At 34.4% G+C, this 17,706-nt stretch overlaps 2 protein-coding genes across 2 annotated transcripts; one reads left to right on the top strand and one right to left on the bottom strand.

Moving 5' to 3' along the window:
• Positions 1 to 1,819: 1,819 nt before the first annotated feature.
• On the bottom strand, positions 1,820 to 8,021 carry LOC132311807 (uncharacterized protein At2g38710). Its single transcript, XM_059809911.1, has 5 exons — positions 7,586 to 8,021; positions 5,422 to 5,541; positions 4,740 to 4,854; positions 3,932 to 4,025; positions 1,820 to 2,301 (listed from the first exon to the last, which is right to left on the bottom strand). The coding sequence occupies exons 1-5, from the start codon at positions 7,687 to 7,689 to the stop codon at positions 2,102 to 2,104; spliced, it is 633 nt and encodes a 210-aa protein (XP_059665894.1). The 5' UTR covers positions 7,690 to 8,021; the 3' UTR covers positions 1,820 to 2,101.
• A 4,849-nt stretch (positions 8,022 to 12,870) lies between these two features.
• LOC132311806 (uncharacterized protein At2g27730, mitochondrial) lies at positions 12,871 to 17,578 on the top strand. The gene is made up of 3 exons (XM_059809910.1): positions 12,871 to 13,128; positions 13,254 to 13,331; positions 17,266 to 17,578. The coding sequence occupies exons 1-3, from the start codon at positions 12,976 to 12,978 to the stop codon at positions 17,290 to 17,292; spliced, it is 258 nt and encodes an 85-aa protein (XP_059665893.1). The 5' UTR covers positions 12,871 to 12,975; the 3' UTR covers positions 17,293 to 17,578.
• Positions 17,579 to 17,706: the final 128 nt, after the last annotated feature.

Raw genomic sequence — 17,706 nt, 5'->3', positions numbered from 1 at the left:
TACGAAGAAAAGTCCAGCTCACCCTATCATATGCCTTAGCCATGTCCAGTTTAACTGCCATAAAACAAGAATCCCCATTTTTCTTTGACTTGAGCACGTGCAAGAGGTCATGGGTGATGACAATATTATCGTGTATGAGGTGATGAGGGACAAAAGCGCTTTGAGCCTCACTAATGAGAATCGGAAGAAGAGGTTTGAGTCGATTGGCGAGGGTCTTCGAGTATAATTTGTAAACAACATTACACAAGGCAATTGGTCTGAAATTAGCCATGAGAGTAGGATGTTTGAGCTTGGAGATTAAAACAAGATTAGTGGCATTGAGACTTTTAGGCAAAAGACCACCATGAAGGAAATTATTAAAGCCCCTTGACAGATCAAATTTTAAAACCTCCCAATTCGTTTGGAAGAACAGAGGAGTGAACCCATCTGGACCTAGGGCTTTGTAAGGACCCATACTTGCAAGAGCTAACCGAAGTTCTTCCACCATGCCATCTTTCAACAAGTCAGTATTCATGGCGTGCGTAACTTTTGGTAAAACCAAATTCCAGAATGAAGGATCATTTTGCTCTGGGAAAGAGGAATAAAGATGATGGAAATAATCTTCTACAACCTTACGAATGTCATCCTTAGAATCCCTCCACAAACCACCGGAATCTTCCAAACCAATGATTTCATTTTTCCTCTGGCGAATTTGCGCTTTCCTATGAAAAAATTTGGTGTTCTTATCACCATGTTGCAACCATGCTACGCGAGATTTCTGCATCCAAAATATTTCGTCTTATCTCCAAGCATTACCAAATTCCTGTTATAAATTTTGATAATGCAAAAATGCCTTGATTGCAGATACAATATGGCTTTATTTATTATTATTATTATTTATTTTTCAGGGGAAGTTCAATCCAAGGGTCACCGAACTCAACCGGTGATATTAAACTCTTAACCCAAACCATCCTCCAAAACAACGAGTCTAACCCAAGTTTTCTTTTCCTGAACTAGGGTTAGGCTCGAAATTGTCAAGTTAGGTTCAATTTAGGCTCACCAATCAAGCTATGCTCTTCTCGTGAGAACTGGATCCATGGTTGATGTCGTGGTAGATGCCCAAGATGTGGCTATGGGTAGGGGAGCTGACACTGTTGTTGATGTGATCCTCCAAGACCGTGCATTTTCTGTACCACTAACATAGTGATATGATTCAAGTTGGATTAGTAGACCATCCAATAACCTGAATTGGTAGACAATGTGCCACTGTCGCTATGCACTCTTACTTTCGTATGCAGTGAGACTGAATCGAGATGCTTCTTTCAGAGATGATTTCTCGGGTATGAGTTATCCTTCCTTGTAGAACTGTCTTCTAGAGAACGCTTGGAACCCCATGATAAAGTCACTGCTGATGATAAAGTCACGGCTGAAGTCAGTGCCCATTCAACAAAGTAACCGAGACTGCTCCCCGACTCAGCTGGTCACAATGGAGCAACAACCTTACCGTAGGCGCGCCCCTCCCCTTTGCCCACCCAAATCTGATGGAGTAAAATACATTACGTGCATGTGTATACGCGCGCGTGTGCGCGCATTTTGAATAGAACCTTGTCAATGCCATGAAGCAATCAGAACAGCTTAAGCAATGCATTGAGAACATGAACTACAAGAACGTATGCGTTTATGCGTACATGTGTTTGTGTTCATGTGCGTGTGCAGTATTAGACAAGTGGAACTAATTATGTACTTAAACCATTTTATGAGAAACAAGAAGAAAAGGCAACGTACCTCTAATTCGGTTTTTAAAAGGCCCGAGACGAAGAGGAAACTTAAGAGGGAGAGATACAAATAAACACACTGGGTCAAATGTATATTACAAACAATAATGGTATACACCATTGCAGTTCCAGAGAAGCTGCCAGACACAAATTTTGTGCAATAGGCACAGTAACCAGAGTTCAAATGGAAGAGTGTTTTTGGTGTTCTCTTCAAAATCAAATGAAATTGAAGAAATAATTTAGACAGGTTATTACAATTTCTTGTATGGGTTGGAACCCCAAGAAATCCATTCCAACCCATTGATAACCAAACCGGTTATGCTTTCAAAGAAAGCTGTTTGGAACAATTAGCTGGGCTTAGCCCCAACAACAGAGGGAGCAGCACCTCTGGTTGTCTTGACATAGGAGATGTAATCACCATAGTGCATAGTGAATAGCGTGCTCTGGTAACGGGTCAGCTTGATGCGCTTCCTGAGTGATTCAGTGATGGTGCCATTGTAACCTGCTTTCCGTATCAATGAGTCAATTGTTTCAATCTTTGTCCAACCTGAAAACAAAATACAACAAATGAGAAACTAGTTACCAATAAAAACCCAATGCTTCAAATAAAAGTCTGGTTCATGTTTACAGTAGAGGTTAACACTTCAAAACATAAATATCACTTTTGATAACACCATTTTTTCCTACCCGAATACATACACAAGTCTAGAATGCTACACTAACTTTTCAAATCTTTATTCTTCAATCATTCATTCACAATGAAAAAAGAATGGCTAAAATGATGCTTTGTGAAAGAATAATCATTACTTAAAGATTGTTGAATTTGCCTATTTCAATTTCGTGTAGCAAATTAAAGAGCATTTCAAGAATAGATATAAATATGAAAGCATGTTAACATCCAAGCACCAGTACCACATCCAGTTACTAACTTACTAATTAGAAGTCGCAATAGATTAAAGTTCATTTGGAGAACAGAAAGGGAAGCTTCATAGGAAATCATTGCTCATGCTTCTTGTTTTAGTAATGGTTAGGCTGCAAATGAAGTTGTTCATGATAAACCCAAACCCGACTTGTTTAGAGCTCGGCTCAGGTTCGTTCATTAAGTAGACAAGCCGACTTCGAGCTTATTTTCAGCTTGTAAGTAAACAAGCTAAGCCCGAGCAGCATTTGGCTTGGCTCATCTAAGCTCTTGAAAATAGCCCATAAAAAGTTTAGGAAGTCCATGTCTATTAATCCGTTCTTTAATTTTAAGCACAGAAAAAGCTTAGGAAGCTCATGCCCATTAATCCATTCTTTATTTTTAAGCCCATTAATCAAATCTCCTAATAACATCCCATACACAAAACCTGCAGACACCCCAAGCCCATGAAAGAATCGGTTAAATCCCCTGTTGCCTTATCCATTCCTCAAATAAGTCTATTATCTCCTTTTGATTTTAAGGTTAGCCTCTCTCTCTCTCTAGAAACCAGATCTTGCTTTATCTTTTCTATGTATAAATCTCCATCTGTGAGCACGCCTTGGGACCCAACAGCGCTGAATCTTGGCTATTAGGAAATGGCTTTCTTTTGGCACTGGGAAAAAAGAGTAATAGTAGCAAAGGAAAATAGGTAACATATTGGAAGGTTTTATCTCCGAGTAGTGAAGCTCAGAGGAGAGAAGTCCTTTTAATCACGTATTCATATATGCCGTGTCTCTGTCATGTTCATGTCATATTTTTTTTTTGGAATCACTGAGTCAAGAAGATAAAACGAGTAAACAGAAAATGTCCATGTCGTACTTTTAAGAACTCATTCTGTCAATAGGTCTGTGTGACTTTATCTTCATGTCTGTGCAACATAGGAAGTACCGCAAGTAATAAGTAACAATAGGAGCTTGACTCTTGGTTTACCAATGCAAAATTAAGAATGAAATCAAATAAAGCAAATTACTCTAATTTCACAGATTCTCATTACTCCAATCTTTTTAGAAAAGAAACAGCAAACAGTGAAAAGGCATAAAAAATATGTTGTGGAAAAGGAATGGGCACATAAAAGACATCTCCAATTATTATACCAAGATTATGATGATAAGAACCCTTTTGTAATAGCAAATCCCCTCAAACTGATAGGCATATTCACTCTGTCCAGTACATTTTGTGGTAAGAAGCCTAACAAAGAGAGCATACCCAACAAACTCACCTTCATGAGCAGCCACCTCGGGCAGGTATGTGGCGCTTCGCCTTGTATTATAGTCAGGATCAGTGAACTCAATGATTATACCATGCTTCCCAATCTGCAAGAAAGCAATAAATACTCAAGGACGAAACACACAACGCCATATGCAGGGCAAAAAAACATAAAGCTATAGAAAATCCTAATACTAGATTTTATTAAAAATAGGATTTCAGCTGTAAAATCAAGACAGTGACACCCATACACGATAACCAATAATGATCCCATCTAGTCATAATTTAGGAGAATTGTAAAGTTGACAATTCTACAATACTATCCATCCGAACCACTTAAGACTTCATCCAATTTCCAATTGGAAAAATATCATCCAGTTGAACAATCCAAGAAAGAAAAGTTGCAAAATTTACATGAGCAATCCCATATTGCAGCATGAATAAGGTCCAACCTAATCTCATCTAAATTCAGTGCAGTAATCTAATTTGGACTCCAAATCATTTACTTAATTCTTTTTCCAGTAAATAACATTAAAACATTGTTGGATCATTTAGAAAACACTTATAGTGAAAAACATTTCTGCGTCCAGAATCAACTAATACCAATCGCATTACACATTTAATATTTTCAAGCAATATATCCATCCCTAACATGGAATCATCTAAGGTCTATGCATAATATTGTTTGGATCAATCTTTTTGAGAATTTTGGCTGAGAGAATGTGGTTGATCCAATGCAGAGAATCAGAGACGTAAAAGCCAAGACATCCATGCACCCTAATTCCTGTTCAAAAAATCAAAACAAGTTTGAAATCACAAACCTGCCAATCAAGGTAGTGGGGAGCAGTTTCATAATCAGTCAGAATGGAAACTGTACATTCCAAATTAGGCAACTCCTTAGCCTGTATGGGGGGGAACCGGCGATCCTTCAGGGCGCTGCACAACATTCGAGATATAGACTTATATAAGCTGATGTTTTTGGGGATTTCTTTCTTCTTCTTCTTCTATTTTATTTTATTCTTTTTTTTGTGGTGATTAAATCAATTTCATTAAATCACAACAAAAAGCAATAACAACCAACAAAAACCAGCAGCTTGCAGTATAGCTCAGAAACATATAAATTAGAGTTCAAACAATTAAGAAGCTGGGTCTAATGCTGATTTAAGCATCAAAGCTACTAAAGACTATAAGAAGTTTGACTTCTCTAGAATCATGCAGTTGATTACATAGAAATGTTAAAAATGTCTTTTTTCATACTTGCAAATTAGCACGTTATTGCTAAAGTCTCTAATTGAAATTGTGACATATCTACAAAAATAAATAAAAGAATTAAACAAAAGAAAATTTTAAAAAGATTAAGAAAGAAAATTATTGGAAATAATGTCGAGACCTATTTCTATTTATTTGGAGTAAAGAACATTTAAGCAAAGAAATGTGGCTTAAAACTAGAGATAGAGATGGATAGACAAAAAATAAATTCGAAGCCCTTCCTTTGCAAAATACCTCGTTAGCGCATAGTCCTTGAAACCATTGATTAAGGCGCGGGCCTCCAGAGTCCCAATGCATCCACGTAGTCGAGGCTCCCCACCATTTACAACTTTCTTCCAAGTAACAAACAATGGGCTGAAACCAGAATATTGCAGATAGAACATCATACCCAATGGGGTTTTAGTTTGTAAATGTGCATTTGGTATGCGATAAAACCATAATCACTGTATACGAATGTGCACTCTTGGTTAGATGATCATATATGAAACACGCTGCTCTGTATAAAAAAAATAGAATAAAATACTTATTTAATGCTAACAAGATTAAAAGAAAAAGTCTGCCAAAAATTGACTGCTGCCTTTGGTTCTTTTATTTCCTTATTAATTTCTACTTACATACTAATAATTGTTTCAGCCTCTCCGCATGCGGAGGTAAGGCTGCATACATTTGATCATCCCAGACCCCGCAATGGTGGGAGCCTCATGCACTGGGCTAGCCTTTTTTTATACTAATAACTGCTTCAGTAATGCAAAAATATTCAGCAACTCTGCAAAATAATACTCAAAACACTACAGAATCAATTGTCAATGAAAGCAACTAGAACTTGCTTTTTAACTCTTGGTACAATAGCAAGAGCAATCTCCATCTTAAAAAACAAGAAGAAATTCAAAATCCCAAAGCATGGGGAAAAAAGTATAGTTTTTATGTGGCCAACTGTTGTCAAATGGTATAATATATACCATATTAAACAATGTAGAACTATTAAACAATGTAGAACCAAACCCAAAGCAATAGTCACCCATTATCAAATACAAGAGAGTAGTTAAAGTATAAACAGCATTCCAGCAAGTTAAGCTCTGCACAGGCTGTAAAATTTACATGACCACATGAGAATTACACAAGATAATCAATATTCAAAATTCACAAGTTAATCAAATAGAATATAATGCAGCAGATCCATGGTAGAGTATCAAATAGCAGTGTCATGAAATGCAGTCAATGACTCCCAAAAAATACACATAGGGCATATCACACAGTAGAGGAATTGTGTGCTTAATTTCCAAAGAATTTGTGCTCTGGGCTAGCAACCACAAAACATACATAAATTTAGTTTTAAGAATTACTGAATTCCTAAATTATAATAATTGTAACTGAAAGTACAACACTCCACCATTTGTCACCTAACAAATACTATCTGTGATGTGTCTATTGCCCATAGTGAGATGACTCAGATAGATAACGGTCATTTAAAATAATGATTTCAGTCCAAAACCACTTTGAATGTCAAGAGCCCCTCCTCTAGGTCAAGGTGCCATGTTTGATCCGACACCTTCTCTCTAGGTAAAAAAATATAATGTCTAGGCATGAAGCTGCAAATCTACTGCAAGAGGGGAGGGTACCTACTATACGAATCATTCAACTCCAAAATCACTGGTGGAAAGAAAATGAAAATTAGAATTGGTTCTTCCGATCCAAATTTCAAGGCCCCAGCTCCTTGCAAGCAAAGACTGATTTTTGATCATTTTTCTATACCATGCTTATAAATATGTCCCTCAACACAACCTTCTTTTCCCGTTTCCAGAATATTTTTTTAAAAAAAGGACAAAAAATGTTGAACTTTCGCAATCAAGGCTAAACATATGACCCAAAAATAACCAAAACATGGCTCCCTCTAGCTCAGTTTGTTACTAAGGAAAAAATTGACACAAATGCTTGTTTTCCAAGCTTCACCATGAAATCCACATCAATAAATTCCTTTCTGTGACATAATTTTTCCCCAAAAACTGTTCTTTAAATGAAAACTTTTGTTTCTGAATAAAAGTCGCGCTAATGGAAGAGTCTTTAAAAAATTCAAGCAAACACTAAATACATATAAATCAGAAAAAAAAAAAAAAGAAGCAAATACAATAACGTGCAAACACTAATTTCTTAATGCACTCAACAGATTATTCTTTCAACAAAAAGGAAATAAGTAAGAAACATATTTATCAAATAACTAACATAAAAACACTCCATAAATAAATAAATTAAACAAAAATAAGCTACACCGTCAAAGTGAATAGTCAAAACACCATAGGATTTAATCCACAAACAAAAAGGAAATCAAAAGCATTCATCGGCTGACTATGAACACACGTGAGAGAAGAGGGATATAATTTTAGAGAGAGAAAGAGCATACTGTTGACCCTCATCGAAAGCAGGAGGAGGGGCTTGTTCGCTGTTGTAGTGAGCGACGAGGATGTCGAAGCAGTACACCACCATCTCCCTATTAGCCGACACCATTTTCGCCGATTCTGAGAATTTGGGGGTCTCAATTACACAACACAGCTGGATCAATTGATCTGATGATTGATTATCAATCGATCGAACAATTAGTTAATTAATCAATTAATTAATTAGGTTAGGGTTTACAGAGGATTTAAATATGTAGAACTTTCTCTTTCGTGTGAGAAGAAAAGAAGCGCTCTTTTGCTTTTCTTTGATGGAAGAGAACAGCTCTTCGGATTCCGAAAATTATTGAGGTTCAATAGAGAGAGAAAGTGGTACTCTTACTCAGGAAGCGCTTCTCTCTCTCTCTCTCAAGACACCAGCATACGCCTCCTCTGAAATTAAATAGTACAACACATTTTTTTTTTTATATATTTTTTAAAAATTGTTTCTGGAGCTGACGTGTCCACAAGCCAACGTATTCTCTGTACAACTTCTTGTACTAAAAAGAGGGCTTGTCTGAAATAGAAATCGTTACACGGTCCTGTCTTTGCAAAACCCATTTATTTAAAGGTTAAATTGTAATTTATTGAGATTAGGTAATGATTTACATGCTACAAGAAAGACTTGTCCAATATTAGATTGGAATTAAAAAATTGGACTTGAATCAATATATATATATATATATATATATATATATATATATATATATATATAGATTGAATGTTAACTCATTTAATAGTTTAAATTTTTTATTTGAATCAAAAATTATTTTAACCGTTGTACCATATCACTTACAAATTTAATAAAAATTAAATGTTATAAGATTATTGAAGGTTGTTTTTAGAAAACAATTGTATCATTTCATTCTAAAAAGAGTCATGTAGGACTTGATATGGGAGAGTTGTGCGTGTATGTGTGTACAGTGTGTACATATTGTTTCATCTACCACTCGATGTCTTGTAAAAAATATTAGGGTAAAATACAATCACATCTTCTGAGATTTGACAAAAAGGCACTCAGATGAAACTTACTTATTCTTTGGACAAAGACACCCCTGAAGGTTTAAAAATGGACAAAGACACCCCTTTACATGAAAAATTGATCAAATTACCCTTTGACCGTTTAAGAGACTTTTTTAACTTTACAATTTAATATATTGGACCAATCTACCATCATGAACAATTTATGCATAAAAAAAATGTAAAAAAAAAAAAAAAAAAAAAAAAAAAACTTTATATTGTTCACTCATTTTTTTTTTTTTTTTGTTATTTACTTTATAAATGTCCCAACTTCTTAAAAATGTAGACGTCTAAAATAATTTTTTGATCAAATACATATATTTCAAATAAATTATATTTTGTTATTACTTCTTTTCTTTTTTTCTTCTTTTTTTTTTTAAATTAAGATGCTTAATTCTTTCATCTAAAAAAAATAAACCAATCTCTTTTCCTTAAAAATAAAAAATATGGTACTAGTATAACTTTATGCATCTTAAATTATATATCAAATATTATGCATTTCCCAACATAAAAGGGAAAATAATAATAATAAAACAAAGGGAAAAATAATAATAAAACAAAGGGAAAAAAAAAAAAAAAAAAAAAACAAACAAAGGCATGCATAAAGTTACACTGGTACCTATTTTCTTTTATATTGGAAAATGCATAATATTTGATATATAATTTAAGATGCATAAAGTTATATTGGTACCATATTTTTTATTTTTAAGGAAAATGATTGGTTTTATTTTTTTAGATGAAAGAATTAAGCATCTTAATTTAAAAATAAAAAAGAAGTAATAACAAAATATAATTTATTTGAAATATATGTATTGAATCAAAAAATCATTTTAGAAATCTACATTTTTAAGAAGTTGTGACATTTATAAAGTAAATAAATAAAAAAAAAAAGTGAACAATATAAAGTTTTTTTTTTAATACTTTTTTTTTATGCATAAATTATTCATGAGGGTAGATTGGTCCAATTTATTAAATTGTAAAGTTAAAAAAGTCTTCTAAACGGTCAAAGGGTAATTTGGTTAATTTTTCATGTAAAGGGGTGTCTTTGTCCATTTTCGAACCTTCAAAGAGTGTCTTTGTTCAAAAAACAGGTAAGTTTCCTCTGAATGTTCTTTTGCCAAACCTCAGAGGGATGTGGCTGTATTTTATCTAAAATATTACTATGCATTATGTAATTTTTAAAACATATTTTCTTTTTCAGAAATTAAATTTTACAAGATGTTATAATCATATATAGTTAACAAAAAAATTTCTTTATATAATATGTTAAATGTTTCTTATATATTATGTGGTTGCTTGAAAAATATATATATTATAAAGGGCAATTATGTGAGTGAAAATTTCAGGAAGCATACCATGTATGGTTCAGGATTTTATTTTATTTTATTATTTTTTAATTTAACATTAAAAGAGAAGGAGAGTGAAGTGTCTAAAGTATCTTCTTAGAGGGCCAATATCAATATCTTTATTAATTATCTCCTAATCATAATTCAACTAATTCAAAGGCAAGTATTAAGTGACCTAAGTCACATAAAACGAGAGTAAATTTGAGAATGAGAGCGTGAGAGGACAGAGTAAAATTCACTTTGGTTAGATTTTGAACTTGATATTTATGTACACTTTGGTATTAATGTACTAACAATTAAACCGTTATATTTGGTACTAAGAAATTACTTTCAAATTTGAAGTCTAATTTTAAGGTACTCATTAATTTGAAGTCTAATTTTAAGGTACTCATTTTATGCTTTCAAGTATATAACTGCTAAGAGTAAAGCACCGTTGGAACTTTTTAGTTTAAAAAATAATAAATAGTTAGAGAGTTGGACATATATAATCACATTTTTTTTTTTTTTTTAAGTATATGTATCGGCCCACAATACAAACAACATTTAAGTAAAGTGTACGATTCGAAAGCGAAATATCAAGTACTTACTTCCTGAATCTCTGTCAACGCTGCTATACCTCTGAAGGCAGACATATACAATCAATAACGTTATCTTTTACTTATATAACTATATTTTTGGAATACTATATCACAACTCTTTCACATTTTACCCACTTTAACGGTTCAAAAAAAAAAAAAAAACGTTTCGATTCTTCTGCCACCTTTTAGAGATAGGAATCTTCCCCGACCAGGCAAGGACGTAAACGAAGACAATCCATTTCGAGTCGGTCTCGGGGGGGTTGTGTTGCGGGAGACAAGAAACTCAAATCTATGGGGGGTGGCGCAGTGTATACGCCTTCTGCGATGTGCCCTTTTGGTGTTATGGTATGAAACCCTTTTGATTCTTCTAGAAAGTCAGGTGCGCAAAATGGAGAATCTTGCCATTCTAAATTGTCTCCATCTCAATCTTTTGCAACTCAACTTGCACTTTTGGTGAGTGCTAGTCCGTCCAGCGCTCTAGATACCTTTTAAACTTTAGGTTATTATCAAAATTAATGTCGTGACCTAGCTTGGTATTGGGTTTGTTTGAAATTAATTTTTTTGTCAGTGCTTGCGGTTCTTAGTGTTATGGTATGTGTGGGCCAAAAAAAAAAATACAACAGCAGTTCAAAAAGAAAATAATATATATTTACATGACAGAAAAAAAAAAAAATATATATATATATAGATGCAAGGCAATACAATAATTACTTGTGCATCAGTATCACATCTTTAATCGACCGTTATATATACCTTTTTGTCACAAATCAGAGAGTAATGTGAGGATCATGCCAGCTATATAAACCTACAAAAATATCTACTGGCATGGCCCACCCGGGAAAAAAAATTATCAGGACAAAACGACATGACTATGTACCTCACCATTATTTTGTACCTGCAAAGCACATAGACAGCTTAAATGGTCCACTTCAATCAGCCCTATCTATTTATTTGGGAGAAATGACTTATAACTAGACTAGGGAATATCATCGCATTATTTATTATTATTATTATTATTTTAGTTACGTAAATTCGCACATAATTTACAAATTGGTGGATTAAACTCCAACTCTCACCTCTCGATTAATAATTAACAATTGTTAGATCAGTATAGGAATATTTTATTTGAGTAAGAAGTTAGCTTAATTTTATTAGTCTTATATAATGTATAGCACAATCCTACTTATATCGACTAACTCAATGCACCAAGTTACCGCCACTGCGGAGTTTGAAAATTGGTTTTTTTTGTTTGAGTCTGTTTTTCAGGTTACATGGAGCAACTTTATTGATGCATCAAACCCGTCATTACAATTTTACCTATAAAAATATCTCAATTGAACATTTGAAACCCCTCTTCACCGGCAAACAAATTTGGGATCTGCCCAGTTACATGCTAAGACCCTCATCTCGCCCCTTGTGATTAACTCTAGCGTGGAGCTTGTTTGACAATGGTTATCTTCATTGGATTTGAAGAGAAAGACTTCTCTGCACTGGTTATATTATGTTAAATCGCTTTATTTTAGTAGGTTCAATCACTGCATATCAATATTTAACCGTGACACTAACCATGTCATCAATACAAGCGGAGCAATAAAGTATTTTCTCGAATTTGAGACAAGCGGTTAGCTGATTGGAATTTCCATCTCCCTCCTGTTGGGTTGGGCTTAATTGTGCCTTCAGCCATGGGTTGTGCTTATTGTACTCCCTTGTTGGCTTTCTTGGGCCATTCCCTTTTGGGCTATAATTTTTACAAATATAAATATATATACCTAGGTTGGGCCCACAAGTGGTTGAAACCAAGGTTTCATAATCTTGATTCAGTGGTGGGCTGAGCCAAACAGAATTTAGGGCTAAACTGTTAATGGTAAGTTTAAACCATCAATTTTTATTGCCTTTAAAGTTTTTATCGTTTATATGAAATCCAAAATTATCAGGTGATATCATGGTATTATCAATTATTAATATTTTGTCACATAAAATATATATATATATATATATATATATAGTGTCATAAATGGAAAAGTGCATTTCACAACGTGTCAATAATTTAACGTTAACAATTACTAACTTTTTTTAAAAAATCATTAAATTTATTAGTGATATCATTTTAATATTATTAAAATGATTAAAATGATAAGAAGGGTAAAGTATTTCCCCTTAACAATTATGTTAACAAATAGTTATTTCACTCTTATCAATATAAATTTATCCATCATTTTTAGACCATAGGAGAAGGGTACTTGTGTACTTTCATACCCATTTTGGTTACGTGTAAACAATCCAGAGAGCGGCACCCGAAGCTTCGCCAGTTTACGGAATAATCCAGAGACCCATTTTAGGGTTTGTTGACTCAATCTATCAGTTCCAGATAATTTCTGATATATATCTGAGAGTCGTTGATAAACCCAATTGACAATGGCTATGAGATCTGTCGTTTCCCGTTCTTCCCTGTGTCGTTTCATGGAGGGCTCTCGAACCTCAACACCTTCGAGTCTTCGCTACTTCAGTGATGGCAAAGGTAGGGTCTTTAGTGAAGAAGAACGCGCTGCTGAGACCATCTACATCCAGGTTCTTCTTACTTCTTTCATTTCTCTCTCTCTCTCTCTCTATATATATATATATATATATATGGGTTTGTAGATATTGTTTTAGTTTTGTTTGATAATTTTTTATTTATTTTTTTTGTTGTGAAGAAAATGGAGAGGGAGAGGCTGGAGAAGCAGAAGCTGAAAGCGGAGAAAGAGAAAGCACAGAAAGAGAAATCTGAGAAGGTATGGACTGTTGGGGTTTATTATTATTTGTTTGTTGTTTTTTTGGTTTTGTTATTATTTGTGATATATTTTGGGTGTTTTGTTGATCTGAATCTTTATGCTATGTTTGGCTGCTGAGAAACAGTGGAATAACTACTTGTTACAAATTGTCGCTGCAAATTTTAGCTCTCTTGAATTTTTGTCTCAGTTTGTGGGAAATTTATATGTTCAATGTTTCACATGCTATTATGCATGGTTTTTGTTAGTGATATATACACATTACAACTTGATCTCCAATATATACATAGACACAATTTTCTTTGTCTTTTAAGTAGAGGTTTTGATTCTTGCAAATAGTTAGCTGCGATTTAGCGTGGTCTATTTTTTCAATAAGTTGTGGGGTAATCTGAAGAAAGTAAGAAAGAGCTTACGTGATAGTGGAGGTATGTGTAAAACACATTGACCTTACTGATATTCGTACTCTTCATGCTGGTATTGGCGAAACTAGTCAGCTCTAGGATACAACTTAATCAGCTCGCAGCGCAAAAACACGTAAAGTATTCAAATACTGATGTAGGATAGAATTCTGAACAGTTCGACAAGCAGTTTGACAAGTCCATTTTTGACCAGAATGGAGTGATAGTTGGGTTGAAACGAAATTTAGCTTGTGGGCCATGTTGGTTTTACGCTGAAAACCTTCGTTTAGGGTTCCGAAATCGCGTTTTATTGAGTTATAGCCCATAGGAGCCTGTGCATTATTTCGGAATTTTTTTTCGAGGCCTTAATGAAGTCGGAATGCCCTGAGATTTTACATTTTGTAGTTTTATTTGATTAGGTTTCTTTCTCTATTTTTTAGAGAGAATTTATTTTTGGACTTATTTCTAGGATTAGTTTCCTTGTGTTTTTAGTTTCCTTCTAGTGTTAGGTTTTCTCTATTATAAATATTCATGTATTGCAAGAGCAGAATTTAACCTTTTATCAATAATATTTCAGAATTCTTTATGAATTTTCTTCTAGTTTGTGGATTCAAACTACCCTTCCTTGTGGATTCAAACTACCCTTCCTTATGGATTCAAGGTAACCCTGTACCTTGTGAACGTACACATATACGCATATGTAAGAAAGAGTAGAATAGAGAGAGGGATGGAAGCTCTCCTCAAAAATCTCTACTTCACTTATCTCAACTTCACTCAGGGATGTACAAATGATAAAGATGTCTTTTTATAGCATATAGTTTGTACTACGTAACTGTTATAGCAACAAAAATAGAGAATTTACTACAGTATTTAATATGCAATCTTGCATCATTTTATTCAAGATTATATACTCAATAATTCTTAATATCCAGTGTAACACACAATACACGTAATGTCATGTTCAATTGCTTCTTGACATAATTTGTGCGTGAAATTCACAAAGCAAAATATATTTCCCCCCATAGAAATCTGGTTTTTGAAGAAACAAAATGATCTGTTAACAATTAATAAAATTTACCTTGACGTCTAGGATTAAAAGTTTGTTTCAAGTAACAATTAGGAGATATCTCAAATAATCAAAACTCAATGCATAAAAGCAATACAAATCTACAATTCTAAGTAGCTCTGATATTACAAAGTACTCAATAAGCGTCCCAACAGAAACAATCAAAGAAGGAAAGAAATTAAAGGAACAAGTGACTCCATTAAACAGAATAAGAATTCTCCGCTATGCATACATATATAAGTATATACTATGCATATATATATGTGTGTGCCTGTGTGTGTGTGATTTACTTACATATTTCAACCAATAAATGTGTGTTTCATTCTAATTGTTTTAAAAACCAAAATTGGTCAAAGAGGACCCTTTGCCATCACCAGCAGGCGAGACAATAGGTTCACCCATTCTCTCTCTGAAACTCATCCTCTCTATACGTGTGTGTTTATATATTTCTCTCTCTAAAACGTTTTCACTCACCTCTCTCTCTCTCTCTCTCTATTATATGGTGTGTGTGTGTATATATATATATATATTTATGTGTATATTTTCTGTAGAAGCTCTTTGGACAATTAGTAATTTAGCATGAAAAGTTGAGGTCATTTTAGTAAATGCACCTGAAACGTTAGATTGACTAACCATTCGTTACTCTGATAGGGGGTGTCAGAGTAACTTTGCAATTTTTTTAATTTAAAGGTAATTAAGCCAAACCTCAAGGAGGTCGGAGTAATTTACCCTTAATAAAATTGCCAGGCCCAGGGTTAACCAAGGGCCCTTGCATGCTCTCTCTGATTCTCATTGTATATTTTTATTTTTATTCTCTCTATAGTTTATATCAAGTTCAGTGATTACCACTTGGCCGAGTAGCTGAATTTTATATACAGAAAGGTGGTTAATCTAGTAAAATGGCATCTGTGTCATGTGGGCAATCTATTTCAATCTTGGCAATCATCTATAGTTCTATATCTGAATTGATTTGTGTGTTGATATCATTATCATCAGCGGGGATATTTTGTTTACTGATACCGACAAAATTGGGGATATTTTGTTTGCTGATATCAGCAAAATATATTCTCTTGTAACCAAGTATCAATGGAGAAATCTGATAAAAATAGCCTACTCAACCGTCCGTGTTTCAAAACATTCCAAAGGGAGGCAAATGTTGTTAACCTTGTTTGGTTCATACCCTTGGGGATGGCCAAACGATTAGATTGAAAAGTAAAGTGTTAGCAGTCATATTGGTTTTGGGCGCCAGGGGAATTGGCGGCCTGATTGCCTGAAGGTCAGACTAGTGAAACATTAGGTCTTCATATAAGATCCTAACTTCTAAGTTTGTAACAGCCTTGGGGTTAGATCTGTGGCACATATTGCTCCTCTCTCTTGTGTTATAAACAGAAAATCTATATCAGCCTTTGCTCCAACCAGGTGGAACCGAGTTTTTGCACATATGCAGCCTAGGTATATTCTAAATTTGGACATGTTCATGAATAGCTGATTCCGCAAGATCCATGATACTTGCAATAAAAAGAATTATTCAGAATGGATAAAGGGAGGGGCTCACTGATTGCTTTAGGATGACAACTAATTATGTTGATTGGTGGTTACTAAAGCACGGTTTTGCAACTGAACTGCTGGAGTTTTGAACAGAAATGAAAAACCTGCTGCTGTAAGGGTCTCTCTGCTAGTGAATATGGTGTTGGTGGTAAAGAAGAAAGACATGTAACGGCCTTTCATTATTTATTTATTTCACTGAGCAAGATTTTATTAACAAGCCAAACCAGCAACCAACAAGGAGGAGGACCTCACAATTACAAGACAATTAGAAACACCCACTTCCAAAAATTGGCAAGCAGGTAAAGAAATAAGAAAAAACCCACAAAGGGTAACACAGAACAAACAGGAAGGAATAAAACCTCCCACCCTAACCAACACTAACAACCACACTACTCCCTTGACTAGAATCGAAAAGTCCCACCAGGTCTTGCAAATTAGTTGCCAAGGAATCAGCCACATTCTAAATGTGTGACGAGCAGTCTGGAGAGGATTAACAGAGATCTCTTCATAGAGCCTCTGGTTCCTGTTCCACCATAAGTGCCAGATTGGATGTGTGAATTTTAGCTTGACATTCTGTAGGGGTTCTTTAGCATTGGTCTTCTTGCACTATCAATTTTTTTTTTTTTTTTGTTCTCATAGCAAATGTAATTAGACACTAATTCATGGACATCTCCCCTCTACATGCCTGGGAGTACTTGAACAAGATTCTCTCTCTCTCTCTCTATATATATATATATATATTTATGTATATATGTATTTATACACACACACACACAATAGGTTTCTACACTCATAGTATCTATTTTCTGCCAGTTTTGACAATGTACTCTGGAACTGTACACAGTCTGATGCTGTCTTGCAGCATGCATCTATTTTCCTCCTCTATTTTCAGTCTGTCTTACCTTCGACATTGTACTTTTGACAGAAAGATGGAGAGGCTCATAAGATCTAAAGTGGGCATCTGCACTGAACGAAGCTCTTGCTTTGGAAGTACTCATGAGAAATAAATGTAAATGACTATGCATAACTCCTAATAAGAGTTGTTTCTGTATAGGGTTTTATGGCACTTGGTGGTACTTGCCTTCTCTCTTTAGTTGGTAATGGCCTTGTGCTATATTGTGGAACTCAATTCCAGGAGTTGTTTGTGGTTTTCCTTTGATTTGTACTCATGAGAAATAAATGTAAATGACTATGCATAACTCCTAATAAGAGTTGTTTCTGTATAGGGTTTTATGGCACTTGGTGGTACTTGCCTTCTCTCTTTAGTTGGTAATGGCCTTGTGCTATATTGTGGAACTCAGTTCCAGGAGTTGTTTGTGGTTTTCCTTTGATTTGATGGTGATTCAAGTTCATTCTATTTTTGCAT

The sequence above is a fragment of the Cornus florida genome, unplaced genomic scaffold (assembly GCF_030987335.1).
Source record: "Cornus florida cultivar Cherokee Brave unplaced genomic scaffold, ASM3098733v1 CherokeeBrave_3.0.0_Hap2_Chr06, whole genome shotgun sequence".
NCBI lineage: Eukaryota > Viridiplantae > Streptophyta > Magnoliopsida > Cornales > Cornaceae > Cornus > Cornus florida.
The sequence above is the reverse complement of the archived record's forward strand: the minus strand, read 5'-3'. Positions and strand labels throughout refer to the sequence as shown.

Bases quoted from the DNA above. Each gene is read 5' to 3' on its own strand.
- LOC132311807 (XM_059809911.1), bottom strand. From the start codon at position 7,689: ATGGTGTCGGCTAATAGGGAGATGGTGGTGTACTGCTTCGACATCCTC. The intron at 4,026-4,739 runs GTTTGTGATTTC...GCTTTCTTGCAG, and splicing joins CCCACTACCTTGATTGGCAG to ATTGGGAAGCATGGTATAAT. The intron at 2,302-3,931 runs GTGAGTTTGTTG...TTTTGTTTTCAG, and splicing joins CGAGGTGGCTGCTCATGAAG to GTTGGACAAAGATTGAAACA.
- LOC132311806 (XM_059809910.1), top strand. From the start codon at position 12,976: ATGGCTATGAGATCTGTCGTTTCCCGTTCTTCCCTGTGTCGTTTCATG. The intron at 13,129-13,253 runs GTTCTTCTTACT...TTTGTTGTGAAG, and splicing joins CTGAGACCATCTACATCCAG to AAAATGGAGAGGGAGAGGCT. The intron at 13,332-17,265 runs GTATGGACTGTT...TACTTTTGACAG, and splicing joins AGAAAGAGAAATCTGAGAAG to AAAGATGGAGAGGCTCATAA.